This window comes from Mus caroli, chromosome 2 (assembly GCF_900094665.2).
Source record: "Mus caroli chromosome 2, CAROLI_EIJ_v1.1, whole genome shotgun sequence".
Classification (NCBI taxonomy): domain Eukaryota; kingdom Metazoa; phylum Chordata; class Mammalia; order Rodentia; family Muridae; genus Mus; species Mus caroli.
This window is the reverse complement of record NC_034571.1, coordinates 22,026,690-22,041,156: the sequence shown is the minus strand read 5'-3', so window position 1 is coordinate 22,041,156 and position 14,467 is coordinate 22,026,690. Positions and strand designations below refer to the sequence as shown.

Here is a 14,467-nt window from a genome sequence, read left to right as displayed (position 1 = left end):
CGAGACAGGGTTTCTCTGTATAGCTCTGGCTGTCCTGGAACTCACTTTTGTAGACCAGGCTGGCCTCGAACTCAGAAATCCGCCTGCCTCTGCTGGGATTAAAGGCGTGTGCCACCACGCCCGGCTTTCTTTTTTTGTTTTTGTTTTTTCAAGACAGTGTTTATGTAGCTCTGGCTATCCTAGAACTCACCCTGTAGACCAGGCTGGCCTTGAACTCAGAGATCCACTTGCCCCTGCCTCCAGAGTGCTGAGATTAAAGGAGTGCACCACCACCGCCTGGCAAACATCTGTCATTTCTACCATGACGACAGCCTGAGAAGGGCACCCGTCTTGGAATCCTGGGGTAAAGAAGTAATTGTGTCAGGGATACAAGAGACCAGGGGATTTTATCAAGAACTATCGCTGTCTCAGGTTGAAATTCTGTCACCAAGGACCAGGAAGGACTAAGCCACCAGTAAACAGTGGCTAGTGTGTGCAGAGTTAACAAGTGACACCTGCAACAGCTGGCATCTGAGGTGAAGATGATGTGGAAGGACCACATGCCACATAGCAAGTAAACTTAAGAAAAATCTCTCACCTTGTCAGTGAAAGGGAGGCTGAGCTGGTGTCCTTGAAGTGCTTTATATGGATTCAAATGGCCTGTTTCCTCACTCAGCACAGAGGAGAGAAGCTCAAAGTGAGGAAAACAGCCTTTCTTTCTTTCTTTGTGTGTGTGTGTAGCCCAGGCTGGCCTCGAACTCAGAAATCTGCCTGCCTCTGCCTCCCAAGTGCTGGGATTAAAGGCGTGCGCCACCACTGCCTGACAGGAAAACATTATTTCAAGTGAGGGTTGCATCCACTCTCAGGCAGTGCAGACAGCAAGAAGACCACTGGGTCCTGATACTACCCAGCTCTGACTGTTCTGTAAAGATGGCACCAAAGCAGCCACAGACACAAATGAGATGGCCTCAGTCCCATGGGCCCCATGCCTGGGTTTGGACTATAACTTCCTCTAATTTCTGTAGGTCTTTAAGAGTCTGGGACATGCCGTGCACAGTCCCAGCAGGTGGCGCCAGGCCACTGTCCAGCGCTTGCCCACAGAGAAGCCCAGAGCAGATAGCAGGGTGGAAGCTGACAGACAGACTTCAGGTAGACTTTCTATGGCAGGACTGGCCTATAGCAAACAGAACAACTGAGATTGGATCCTATCCTTGGGGACGACCCTGCTGTGGTCTGGGTCATTCTGGAATCAGTTTGTGGGTGGTAGTACCCAACACTTCCAAGAACTAACAGAAAGCAAGAGAGTAGAGATCACAGGAAGCCTCCTTTAGTGAGACGTTCAGAGTGCTTTCAGTCCCTGTTCAGTGGTCCGCCATTAGAGGCCAAGAGCAGTCAGCAGCAGCAGCTACCTGCCCAACCTCAGAGCGAGAGAGCCTCAAAGTCAGAGGTGTAGAGGACTCGGAGGGCTCTTACAGGAGCAACAGGGCTGAACAAGTGGAAAGGGACAGAGGGACAGAAAAAGTAGAGAAACTGGATGTCTCTAGTAGGGACGGAACCAAGGGGGGGACCTAAAGGAGGGGATGATCAAGAAAACAGAAGATCATCACTCCAGGGTGACAGAAACTCAGGCCAGGGGAGGGAATGCTTCTTATTGTTTTGAGACAGGGTCACATAGTCCAGGGGATCCAGTTGACTTAGACTTATTGTAAGCATTACTTGTGTGTGCATGGTGTGTGTGTGTGTGTGTGTGTATGAAAGTCAGAGGGCAACAGGAGGGCATCAATTTTCACCTTTTTTATGTGGTTACCAAGGATTGTCAATTTGGTGGCAAGTGCCTTTACCCACAAGCCATCTCACTGACCCAAGATGTGTTTGACATACTCTCACCAAGAAGACCTGGCTAGCATAGAACTTACAGAGATCTGCCTGCCTCTGCCTCTTGAGTGCTGTGATTAAAAGTATAATGACATGTGGCACATTCACTTATTTTTACATCTATTCATTCATTAGTGGGCTGTACTGGCAGGATGTGCACATGCCACTGCCTGTAGCTGCTCTTGGCCTTGCGTGGGCTGGGGCTTCCAAGTGTTCCCTGTGTAGTACAAAGGTGCCTTGCAGCCAGCCCTAGGTTCCCCTTTCCTGCAAAGGGTCTGCTTCTCTTCCCTGGGGAGCCTGCATTTGACGCCTGGGTAAGCAGGAGGGTCAATGTAAGGCTGTAAGGCTACTTTCCGGTCCATCATGGGATGATGGCCTGACCCAACCTTCTCTCCACATCCTAGCAACAAACGCACACATCAACTTTTAACTGAAACCTACGACACCTGCTTGCAGGAACCTGGCAAGGTCATTTAGGCCGGTGACACACCAGCTTAACTCTTTCTTTTGGCGCTTCCAGGATCCTTGTGCTCTACAGCGAGTACCCCTAAAGCACGAGATCGCTTCATCTGCAACCGTCACTGCTCTCTGGGTGCCAGCGGCGCGCGTTGGCACACAGGAAAAGCTCCACCGCACCACCAGAAAGGAGACAAGGAGCTCACACCACAGCCAGAAAGCCCCTCCCACACTCGCGCACGCGCACTAACACGGAGAGGACCAGCCTCCGCACCCTTAGCTCTCCCATCTGCGCCTGCGCGGGAGAGCAAGGCTCACGCTCCGGCTGAGGCCGCGGGCCAATGACGTCACGGTCGGCTCACGGCGCGCGCGCACGCTAGCGCGCGTCCTCGGATAATGAGGAATTCCTGGATGCTCCGCGCGGGCCCGCGGTGGGCGCTGCGAGGCTTCACCGTGTCGTCGTGGGCAGAGGGGGCGTGAAGACCGCGCTACGGTGGCCGCCGAGGGACAACACTACGGCTCCCACGCTGGGACAAACGCCTCGGGCCCGGCCCGGGCGCGCCCTCCCCTCCGGGCCAGAGCCAGCCGGGGGCAACTGAAGGGCCGCGCGAAGCGACCCCGTCCTCGGCGGCATGTGCCCGCCCTGGCGTCGCACCCCCGGGGCACAAGCTCAACTGCAGGCCCGGTCCCCAGCACCGTCGGCCCGCCGCATGGTTCCGGACACCGGCACCGCCACGGAGAGGGCACGGGGTGAGCCGCCGAGGACGGGCGGGGACCGGCCACCGACCTAAGGGCCGTCTCCACGGCAACGGCGCCCCGACACCGGAAGTGGCGCCCGCAGAGAACCCGGGCTGAGGGCCGGGGTCGCGCGTAGCCTACGGCTAGTGAGGGTCGTGTCACCACGCGCCGAGTTAGCGGGCCTTGGAGAGCTGGATGTCCTGCTCTGGGGTCCCGTGCTCAGAGACGCGTGCCCGGTGCCGGGCCGCCCCATGGCGTGCACCTCCACCCGAGTACACCTGCTGCAGAACGCATCCCCCTCCTGTGCGGTGTCCAGTGACACGCCTGAATGAGGCCATTGCCCTGTCTAGCTGGGTAAAACATAGCTAAGCCTCCCCGGCTCGGGACAGGTTCCCTCGCACTGCGCCTCGGCCGCAGCTGCGCTGGCGGCCATTTGCTCAGGACCTGCGGCGGTGACGGAAGCCGATGGAGTGGAAGTCGCAAAAGCCTGTTGGCGATGTTGCCCTGTCCTGTTACCAACTTTTGGTCTCTAGTGTCCCATAGTTTGAAATTTAGTGGGTTTTTTTTTCCCATATGCAAATTAACATAGGCTGCTGCGAATGACATTTGCTTGCTGAAACAAGGAAACCACACGTCATTTCTCCTCTCTGTGTCCCAGTTTGGAGAACTCTGACACTATGTCCAGCCTAGACAAGCCAGTAATGCTTTTGTTGTGTACAGGCAGCCCCAGGGAAGAGGTCTTGGTGCCTCAATTTACGGAGCAAGAGCAGTGGGAGGTGAGGTGGTAACCTGCCAAAATAATGCCAAAGTTCAAGCCCAGCAAGTAAACTTAGGGGCTTGCTATGTGGACACTGTACCTTCATCCCAGTCCTCTTGTGATTCTGCATGGAGTGTCCTTGAAGGGGACTGTTATAAGTCACTATGGAAGTAATGGGGAGTACTGGGCAACCAGTAGCGGAATGAGTGGGTCTTCAAGAAACGAAGGAGTGAGCTTAGCTAGAGCACTACTAAGCACTACCCCGTTTTATCCCTAGCAGTCCTAGAGGGGACCCTCTCCTAGCCGGCAGCTGCTGAGGGGCATAGTTACTGTTGCTTTCCTCTCCCAGCACTGGGAGATAGAATGTTAACCATTGGCCTGCACAGGCTGAGGACTCATGAAAAGAGTCATAAGTGCATCCTTGGGATGCAACTGATTTACTAACAGGGACACCCTTGAGCTCTCACCTGGCACTCTCTGTATTTCTCTCTGCAGGCCAGCACCTCCCCCAAGGCTCAGCTGAGGGCTCCTAGACGCTGATGACACCTATGCTGGCCATCCGGACACTGCACCGCCACTGCAAAACAGCACTGCCGCCCAGGCCCAATGCCGGTCATGCCCATCCCGCGGCGGGTGCGCTCCTTCCACGGCCCGCACACCACCTGCTTGCACGCAGCCTGCGGACCGCTGAGAACCTCTCACCTGGCTCGCACCAAGTACAACAACTTCGATGTGTATGTCAAGACCCGCTGGCTCTACGGCTTTATACGCTTCCTGCTCTACTTCAGCTGCAGCCTCTTCACAGCGGCCCTTTGGGGCGCGCTGGCCGCGCTCTTCTGCCTGCAGTACCTGGGTGTCCGCGTGCTGCTGCGCTTCCAGCTCAAGCTGTCAGTGCTGCTGCTGCTGCTGGGACGCAGGCGCGTGGACTTCCGCCTCATGAACGAGCTGCTTATCTACGGCATCCATGTGACCATGCTGCTGGTTGGGGGGCTGGGCTGGTGCTTCATGGTCTTTGTGGACATGTGAGGGCCCACCTTCCATGGGGCTCCTGATTGTGCCATACCTAGCTTCTCTCTTGGAGGGTGGGACTGATAGGGGCTTTTTTTTTTTTTTTTTTTTTTTTTGCCCCATCCTGGAGGTAAGGCCTGAAGCACACACTCCCATTGAGGGGAGAAAAGGGCTGAGACTACTCTGTAATGGGAACAGCACACAGTCTTGCTGTTGGCTTCTGCGCTGTCCTTGCTGTGCACGTTCCCAGATGTGCTGTCCCCCTTAGCCTCTTGCCTTGAGTTGCCTGTGTGTTTTCAGGTTGTCCAGTGGGTAGCCTGTCTGTCTTTTCTCCACCTTGAGACCTTCTGTGTGACATTCTCACCAACATCAGGCCCACCCAGTGGGACACAAAGGGGTGCCTTTGGGCTGCACAGCCCCTTTATGTGCCCTACTCCTGGCTGTCCTCAGGGACCCACCTGGCTATACAAGCAGACACACTACTGCCACTAACTGCGCCCTCTTTGAGCCCATGGACCACTCTCTGCTGTCACAAGTGGCCATGTCAGTCTTGAACCCCAAGTCAGGCCTCAGAGTCACCTTGGTTTGCATAGGTGCAGTTTAGCAGAACAGCATAAGCATATATGGCATTGGCTAGACCCTGGTACAAGGGAGCACAGGCCCCAAGGCTTGAACTCCAGAGCAGGGGCTGGTCCACCCCTGGGCAGGTCTGTGTGTCAAGCCATGCTGGAACTCTGCAAACTAAAAGGGCCTAGAAAAACACTTGCGCTTAACCTCGGGAGTTTTTACAGTCTCTGAGGGTTTTTACAGTCTCCAGCAGCCTCCCAGAGTCTTGGCCAGATCTGTAGAAAACGGAAATAAACCGACTGTCCCCCCTCAGTGGTTTTTACCAGTCATGTGGGCAGCCTGGATGTGCTAGCTACACCTTCCCCACATGCTGTTAGGCCTGGTTTGTGAGATAGAGATGGAGTACCTGACCACCTTTGGCCTCTATCAGGGGTGGGAATATGGCTGTCACTGGTGACAAGGGCCTAGGTGGCAAATGAAGTGGTTTGAGCAGTAACTCTGGGTGCAGGTTATTGAGCATATCCTGCTACTACATGCTTCACCCCCAATTGTCACCCCACACCCTGGGCATGGGAGTGGCCCCTTTAACCCTACCCTGCCAAGAAAACCAAACAGGGAAAGCAAAGATGTAGGACTATTGACCTAGCTCTTTAACTTGTAGCCAGCTGTCGTCATTGATCTAGCAAGAGGGCTCATGGAGGAAGTCTGTCTGCCTCCCAGGATAGCAGATGAGGTGCCTTCCCAGTGGACCCTGCTGCTGCTCGCTTGCTGCAGAGAATTGTTTGCACTAAACCCCACTCTTCCCCCCAAAGCAACATTGTTCTTTGTTAATTAGCTCATGTATCTCAGAGTGGCCTGAAGCCCCATTTTGCTGGGTGATGGTGGGTGTGTCAGGGCTGGTGGTGGAGGGAATGATGGGACCTTGTCACTCAGTGCACACCCAGCTGCCTAGTGTCCTGAGTGCCTGTTAAATTCTTTATGAGATGAATCACCTGCATTAAACCTATTTTTTTAATGTGCTGATGGAGTGATTGCTTACGTTTTCCTGTGCTGGGGCCTCACACATGTTGGGCAAGTGTGACAAGGGGACAGTGCTGGCATCTCTGCAAAGTCAGAAATCTTGTCCTTTCCAAAGGACGTCATCTATAGTGTCATAGTTCTGAAAACAGTCAATTTTAATGCTGAGTGTTGAAGTCTTAAAACCAGTGGTTCCATAGTCAGGTGGTCTGCCAAGGGCCTAGAATCGAGTTGGTCAATAAAGGTGAGGGCTTGGTTTCTGGTGCTCTCCAGGAAGGACAGGAACAGCTTGAAAGTGCCATGCACACTTGAATACACAATGTCCAATGCTGGGCGGGACAGGAAGCCGGGTTTCCTTTCTAGGTGTGTTTGTAGATTGTGTTACTGGGGGGTTTCTTTTCTAATTCTATTTCACATGTATGGGTGTTTGGCCTGCATGTATGTCTGTGCACCTTTTGCGTGCCAGACACCCATGGAGGCCAGAAGAAAGTATTAAGAGACTGTGGGACTAGGATAGACAGTTGTGAGCCACCATGTGAAGTGGAGATCCTCTGTAAAAGCAGCCAGTGTTCTTAATTGTTGCACCATCTCTCCTGCTCTGTTACAGGGATTTTTGAGGTAGGAGGTAAGGTCTCACTAACTTGTTCAGGCTGGCTTCAAACTCTCAAATGCTGTGATTACCAGCATGAGTCGCCATATTCAGCTTGAGGTGTGTTGAGTCTCTCTGTGTGTGTGTATTTAAAAAGATTGCTTATTTTTGTTTTGAATGTGTGTTTTTCCTGCATGTATGTGTGCCATGTGTGACTTGATGCCCACAAAGGCCAGAAGACAACATCACTTTAGAACTGGAGACATAGATGTATGCTACCATGTGGTGCTAGGAACCAACCCAAGGTCCTCTGGAAGAATAGTCAGTGCTCTTGACTAATGAGCCACCCCTCCAGCCTGAGTTTTTGGAATAGGGTTTCACTATGTGACTAGGTTGTACAGACCAGGCTGGCCTCAAATTCATAACGATCCATCTGCCTCTGCCTCTTGGAATTAAAGGAGTGTACAGCAGGCCCCCACCCAAGTTCTAGTTTGTGGTAAGAGTAAACTGCAAAATTCTTTGACCCAGACAGCTCAGGACCTGAGGAAAAGGGGGTGATGGGGGGGGGGTAGCTTCATAGAGCAGGGCTGAGGTTTGGTATAGATGGGCCTCTTGGCCCAAGGAAAGCCATGCTGAGGGATAGCCCTGGGATGGCTGCAAAGGCACACTTATCCAAGAACCCAAAGCTGGGCTCAGTAGCAGATAGGCATGGTGAGGGTGGTTATACAGTGACAGCAACCCATAGCTTTCTAAGCCACTCTTCATGCCTGAGGGGACAACGGAACTTTCCAGGAATTTCCCTAGACCTGCTTTGTTTTCTATGGGTCTGAAGTGGTGGGTTGGTTGCTTGGTTCATTTTACAGTAGTGGGGATAAAACCCAGAGCTGAACATGCAATAGGCAATTGACTTCCCAAGACCTGAAGTGTTTCTCATTGTCCCTTGCCTGGGAAGAACAAGAAATCAAGATCTAACACCTTGTTTGAGTAGATGCCACCCTAACTGTCCTGTGGGGCCTCCAGACTGAGAGGCCACTGAGTACAAAGAACATGGCTGTGGAGAGCAAGCTGCTCACATCCAAGGTAGCTGAGGGTCAGGAGCCTGTGCACTAAGGGTGCTGACCTGTTCCACGCTCTGGAAGCTATGGCTCCCTAGCGGTGTCACCAGGCCTTGGAAGACCCTGGTTGAACCAGCTCCTCCTGATAGCCAAGAGCCCTTCTGGGACTTGGAGGTTATGAAGCAACTCCTGGCTTCTCTGACCAGCAGGACTGGGTTTCTGGGCCACATTATCTGGACATTAGCACTGTTTTTGAGTATGTTGGCCTTGTGGCTCTCGGTGACATTTTGAGTTGTACCTAGGGCTGCCGCCTGTCTAAGGAAGGCTGGTGATTGCCCTCGGTGACACACATGTAAGCCAGGCAGTGATCTAGGTCCTAGAAAAGGCAGCATTTTGAAGCCATCCATTGCATAGCTCAAGAAACACCAGTAGGAACTGTGTCTCTGCAGGTTAGAGAGACACTTTAGAACTACTCCCCAGGCTGGGGCATTCTGCTAAAATGCTTGTTTCAAGCAGATTTGTTTATTAAGGCAGCACATAAGAGTATAAAAATGGGAATGAGCTGCCTGCTGCAGGGCAGAGCAGGGCAGGGGAAGTCAAGGGCAGGGGAGGTAATGAAGACCTGGGCACATACAGGATGGATCTGCAGACACAAGTCCTCAATGGCTGGATATGAAACCGGATCAACAGTCATAAAGCCGCTCATTTGGTCAGCTGCTGTACCCCAGGCCCTTGAAGCCCATGAGGTAGAAAAAGGGACAGGGACAGCTTTTAGGCTAGCCTTGTGAACTGACTTTGTGAAAAAGGGTAGGCAAGAGGCTGCCTGCTACCCAGTGGATGGGAGGGAGGAGGGAGGGACAGAAATCCAGCTGCCTGCTAGGACTGTCCTGAGGTTTGCAGAACTGCCCAGCTAGAGCTGGCTCAGGGGACCCAGTAAGAGCACTTAGGGAGGGGGGGGGTGAGAGACAGGGGCAGCTAGATGTTAATTTGAGAGACAGGAGCTGGGTTCTGGGTCTTCCTGGGGGATGGGTCTACACTTCACTACCACCACCACCACCACCACAAGAAAGGGGCATCTAAGGAGTGGTGACTGTGCCATGAAGACCTGGGACTAGTCCTTAGGCAAGATGGCTGGGATCTAGGGCCAAGAAGGAAGGAGTGGAGGTGAGCAGACTGGAGAAGGCAAGTTCAGCCAGGTGTGGGAAGCACAGATGGAAAGAGAGCCTAAAGCCAGTGCTGTCTGTCCACGATTCAGGGTCTATCTGTGCCCTGTGAGGTGTAGGGATAGGGACACTGTTACCTACAACCCTGGGGAGAATATATATATAAATATATATATAATTTTTTTTCTCCATCAGTCACAAATGGGATTGGAGCTAAGGAGCCTGCAGAGGGCTAGTGATAAGGGTGCCGGTCCAGCGGTTAGTGGCTAGGGTTTTCTAGAGATGAGAAGGTAGGTGCTTCAGGGCCCCAGGCTTGGGATGAACTAGTGCCTCTGAACACCCGTTTGCTGCCCCTGTACCAAGTAGCAGCTTCTGCAGTCCCTGATGGAGACCCAAACAAACACAGGACCTGTGACCTTCCCAGTGTAGTGTGAGGAAGAGAGCCAGATGGTCCCTACTTCCAAAGATGGTAGGGGCAACCCCAGAGCACAGACCTGCGCCGCCACAGACTCAGCTGCGGTTATTGATGTCCCCTGACCTTGGGAAGGCTCAGTCCTTGCCAGCGTGTGAGGGGGAAGGGAGGGAGCCAGCGGCGCCTGCACATGCTGATTCAGCGTTTTCTGGGGACAAAAAACGTGCTAGATCCACAGCAGGAGGGTGCCTTTCTCTTCTCGGTTTTTGGACTGGTTTAGAAAGAAGGGTCCCCTTCTGCCCGGCCCTCCTAGGAAATCTTCCCTCCTCTAGAGACACTAGCTCCCAGGAAGCCGCAGTCCCAGGCTGAAGCAAGCAGGGGAGATTTTCCGGAAATCCCGGCATTCTGACTTGCCTCCTCAACAATTTCCAAAAGAGGGAGCTGCCCCCCAGCAGCAGCCTTGCCGAGAGCAAGCTGATTCAGCGATCTGGGGCCCAGTGCCCCTCCCCCACCTCACCAGGCTGCTTGCCCAGGCCTGTTGGCAGCTGTGTCACATGGGGCCTCAGGCAGAGTTGTGTGGCCCTCACTGAGCCTGGGGGTGGGGTGGAAGACTGAAGGGCACAGGCTGCCAGGTGACCCTTCCCAGCCAGGCCAGCTACCCCACCCCACCCCCTCACTGCTTTTCTAGTCTCCCGGCAGAAGAGCAGCCATAGGAGTGTGCCATAGACCCAGGGGGAGGCACAGGGTGCAGCGCTGCTGAGCTGTGCTTTGAGGACTCTGGTACTGTCAGCCCTAGGAAATCTCATCCCAAAGAAACAAGCAGCTACTCCCCCAGATACGACCAGTCTCCCAGAAGCCGAAGTCTGGGACCGAGTTCTCATCTATCTCTGGTGGGGCCAATTGTGACAATCTCCCAGGACAGGGGTTATAGCTAAACTGCTGGCCCTGAGCCAGCCCAAGACCTCTAGAGCACGGGGCCTTGGGGTGGGGGTGGGGGGCTTCTCTATCAACAGGAACAGCAGAGAATGAAGCAGTTACCCTCTTCCCTGGAGGTCTAGCTTATTTCTGATGTTACTCCAGGCTGGGGTTGTCTCTAACTGTGGACCCTGGGCAGGACAGGGGAGCCTGTGGGAGCCACTGACCAGGTCTAGGGGCAAGGCTGTGTCGCCTACTTGAGAACATGGGGCCTAAAAACAAACTTGCTGAGTCGGTGCACAGCCATTGGTATTTTGTTACAATGGGACCATGGGTGTAGGTAAGCGTTTTTGAGCAGGATGGGAGAGAGCCATGGCTTTGGGCTGGAGCTACAGAGGAAGCTAGAAAAAAAGGGTGGGGTGAGGCTGGCCAGAAGCTGAAGGAGAGAGCCGGATTGCTCAGGAGGGCAATGGCCAGTAAGGTAGGCGGGAACTTTGAGGGGTCATCAGTCATAGGGTGGGATGGGGGTGGGAGTGAGGGCAGGGTGGACATCTTGTCAAACTTGGAAGTCATAGGTAGATGCAGTAGTCATGAGCTGCAGGTTGACCTCCCTCCTAACTCATTAAATGAGGACAGGTATTCTTTTCTCATTCTTGGAATATTAATGACAGCCTACTGGATGCTGCATGAATATTCATACAGAGATCAATCAAGTCCAGGCTTTTGGTAGTGGCACTCGTGGTGGCACCAAGAGATGGGACCTGCCAGGTAGCTGGTGCTATATGGAGGGAGTGCCATCAGGAGTGTGGCTGGTTGTGCACCCTGCCACTACTAAGGCCCCTCGACCCCCTGGACAAGCTGATAGCATCCTGCCCTGTGGTCACCCTCAGCCTGGGTGACCCTCACTCCGTCTTTGGAGTGGGTGCTGTGGTGAGTGGTGAACTTCGTGTACTCATACACTTGGGTTTGCAGCCAAGGATCACCCCAGGAAGATAAGAGAGGCATCAGAGCTCCTGAGCAGGGTACAGCCTGATGTCCTGGGCAGCCTGAGCTAGTCTTTCAGACAGCCCCAGGGATTTCAGCCTGCCTGTTTGGACCTGGAACTTCATACCCATGGCCAGGCAACTGACAGCCAGAAGGCACATGGGTTTCCAGGTCCATCTAGTGGGCACAGCCAATTTGGCTTCCCTTTTTGCCTCTGTAGGAAACACAGTTGTTATTTAAACAAGACTAGTATGGAAGTTCCATGTTTGTTTCTTGCAGTTCCCACTGTTGCAGGCTTTGCTCTGCCCACACTGCCTGCTTGTGGGGTGAGGAAGTCTGGCATTAGTGAAAATTCATTATTTACAGCACTATGACATCATAGCAAGATGAATTATTTGTGTGTTTTTTGAATTGTGCTGTGATAACCCTGTCTGTTTTCCTGGCTCTGTAATACACAGGGCACCCTGGACACCATCCTTTCTGGTAGCACCAGCCACAGCAGCTGCAGCCTAGGCTGACACTTCTAGCCCACTCCCATCCCTGCCAGCAGCCAGGCATGTACCTGTTGAGTGTTTGTTAGTTCTGAGGTGTGTCAGTGTGAGCAGTGAGTATGCAGGTTCTTCTAGATGTTTTCATGGCTAGAAGAAGCCCAGATGGCTGTCTCTGCCCTGCTCCCACAGTCCTGCCGGAAACAAGATGGTAGACAGGTGGTGTTCTCATGCCATAGCACACTTAGATGCCATCTCCTCCAGGGCCAGTGGAATAAAGGGAGGAAACATGAGGCAGGACCAAGGCTTCAGGCTGCAGCCCTTCCATGGTGAAGGGAAACGGTGTTAGGAGCACCCTCAGTGGGCAGAAGACTCTCCCAGATCCCTGCAGCCCCATTCTGTGGCGGCCTGGATAAGATCTCAGATCCACCCTGCTGCCCCCACTTTCCTTTGACAGTCCTCGGATACCAGGCTCGGCTGGGAAGACCAGAGGAATGGCACAGCACAGATGTGTTCCTGAGCCTTCGAAGCTCTTAGGGCTGCATCCTGTGGGCCAGAGTCTTGAGGAGTCAGAACTGATCTCTGAGCACTGGCCTTGAACTCAGTGGCCAATTGTTAAATGAATGAACAAGCAAATGAATGAATTGTTTTCTCTCACGTCCCCAGGCCTGGCACATGGCAGGCCATCAGTGCTCACTTACTAAATGACTGTGTCAGCCTAGCTGCTGGCCTAGCCTGGACTTCTTTCTGTAAACAATATGCCCAGCTCTTACCTATTATGGCCAGCAAAGGGAACAAGTGACCCCTTTGCCATACCCACTGGGTAGGATATATCTGGGGCTCTGTTGGCCCTCCTGGGAGATGAGCCCTGCAACCAGTTCGACCCTCAGCCTTCTCCAGAGCAGGAGGCAACAGCTGTGAAGCAGCTGCACTAAGGGAAATTTAGGACAAAAGAGGAAGGAGATTAGAGCATCCAATTTAAATGGAGGGGAGGCATTCAGAAACCAAAACCGTCCTGCCCTAATTCCTGAGCAGAGGGAGTCACAGGCTCTGCAGCAATGACAAGAAACCAAAATACTCACCCAGTTTTCTCCTGCAGAAGGAATCCAAGCACTCTTGGCTAGGAGCCCACACATGCCCCTGTCCTAAAGAGAGATGCACACGCAGAGGAGGAGGAGGAGGAGGAGGAGGAGGAGGAGGAGGAGCCCACCTGTGTCTCCTGGTCATAGCCTTCAGGATCTGGACTGGGATGTGGGTCCTGTTCTTTGTTAGACAGGGACTCAGTGAGCATCTACATGGAGGGCTCAGTGGTGGGGGGAAGCACACTCGTGGGATATGGAAGGAGCCTTAGGCAGTGTTCGGTTGCTGTGAAGAGACACCATGACCACAGCAACTCTTATAAACAGAAAGCATTTCATTGAACATTGCTTACGATTTCAGAAGTTGTTATTGTCATCAATGGCAGGCAACATGCAAACTGATAAACTGCTGGAGACAGTTTATCCAGTTGGATACAGTTCTGTATCCAACCTGCAGGCACCAGGAAGAGACAGCCACTGGGCCTGGCTTGAGCTTCTGATACTTCCAAGTCAACCCCCAGTGACACAGTTCCTCCAACAAGGCCACACCTCCCCCAACCAGGCCACACCTCCCCCAACCAGGCCACACCTCCCCCAACCAGGCCACACCTCCCCCAACAAGGCCACACCTCCCTCAGCAAAGCCACACCTCCTAATCCTTCTAAGAAGTGCTACTCTCTGCTAACTAAGCATTCAAATCTATGAGCCTGTGGAGGCCATTCTTATTCCAATCACTTTAGAACAGGGCTCCAGCATTCAGGACCAGCCCCCATGTCAGCCTGTCTGAGACTATGATGAATCTTGTCAGCTTTCATCACAACCCTAAATGTATGTGCCTAAACCAACACAGAGATGCAGTTCAACTCCCCTGGCTGGCTGATGCTGTGACTCAGGCTTGTGAATTCAGCTCGAGTCCAGTGGTGGCCACAGGAACACAGAGGCTGCCCATGTGAGGCCTTCTTAGGAGCCGGGACAGGTGAACAAGTTCACCTTTTTATTTCAGCATCCAGCTGCATGCAGCTGCTAAACAAAGGTTTATCCTGCATAGCTTTATTACAGAAAGTGGAGATGGAGAAGTTTGAGGCTAGATGAACCTGACTGGAGAGTGAGCAATGGGCATATTCTGCTCTTCACCTGCTCCACCATGCAGCCAGATCACAGGCATCCAGGCTTGCAAGTACTGGAGCACCAGGCCTATGATGCCCACCCTGGCTCAGCCTTCAGTGAGGCTGAGGGTACATGAAAAGATGCCAAGTCCATGAGATGAAACAAGATACAGGCAGGCTTGGGTTGGCTAGCTAACTCTGACACTGCCTTCTCAAGACTCTGGCATCTCTGGTTTTTCTGAAGCAAACTTACAAACCTAAGCCAATGAAGCAGGACTT

The 14,467-nt window shown here is 53.2% G+C and overlaps 1 protein-coding gene across 2 annotated transcripts; it reads left to right on the top strand.

Annotated features, from left to right (window-relative positions):
* Positions 1-2,602: 2,602 nt before the first annotated feature.
* Tmem250 (transmembrane protein 250) lies at positions 2,603-6,400 on the top strand. Of its 2 annotated transcripts, none has more exons than XM_021156693.2 (2): positions 2,603-3,060; positions 4,301-6,400. In XM_021156693.2, the coding sequence occupies exon 2, from the start codon at positions 4,412-4,414 to the stop codon at positions 4,829-4,831; it is 420 nt and encodes a 139-aa protein (XP_021012352.1). In that variant the 5' UTR covers positions 2,603-3,060; positions 4,301-4,411; the 3' UTR covers positions 4,832-6,400. The 2 variants fall into 2 exon arrangements, with proteins under 2 accessions (XP_021012352.1, XP_021012353.1); XM_021156694.2 differs by lacking the exon at positions 2,603-3,060 and adding an exon at positions 3,076-3,402.
* Positions 6,401-14,467: the final 8,067 nt, after the last annotated feature.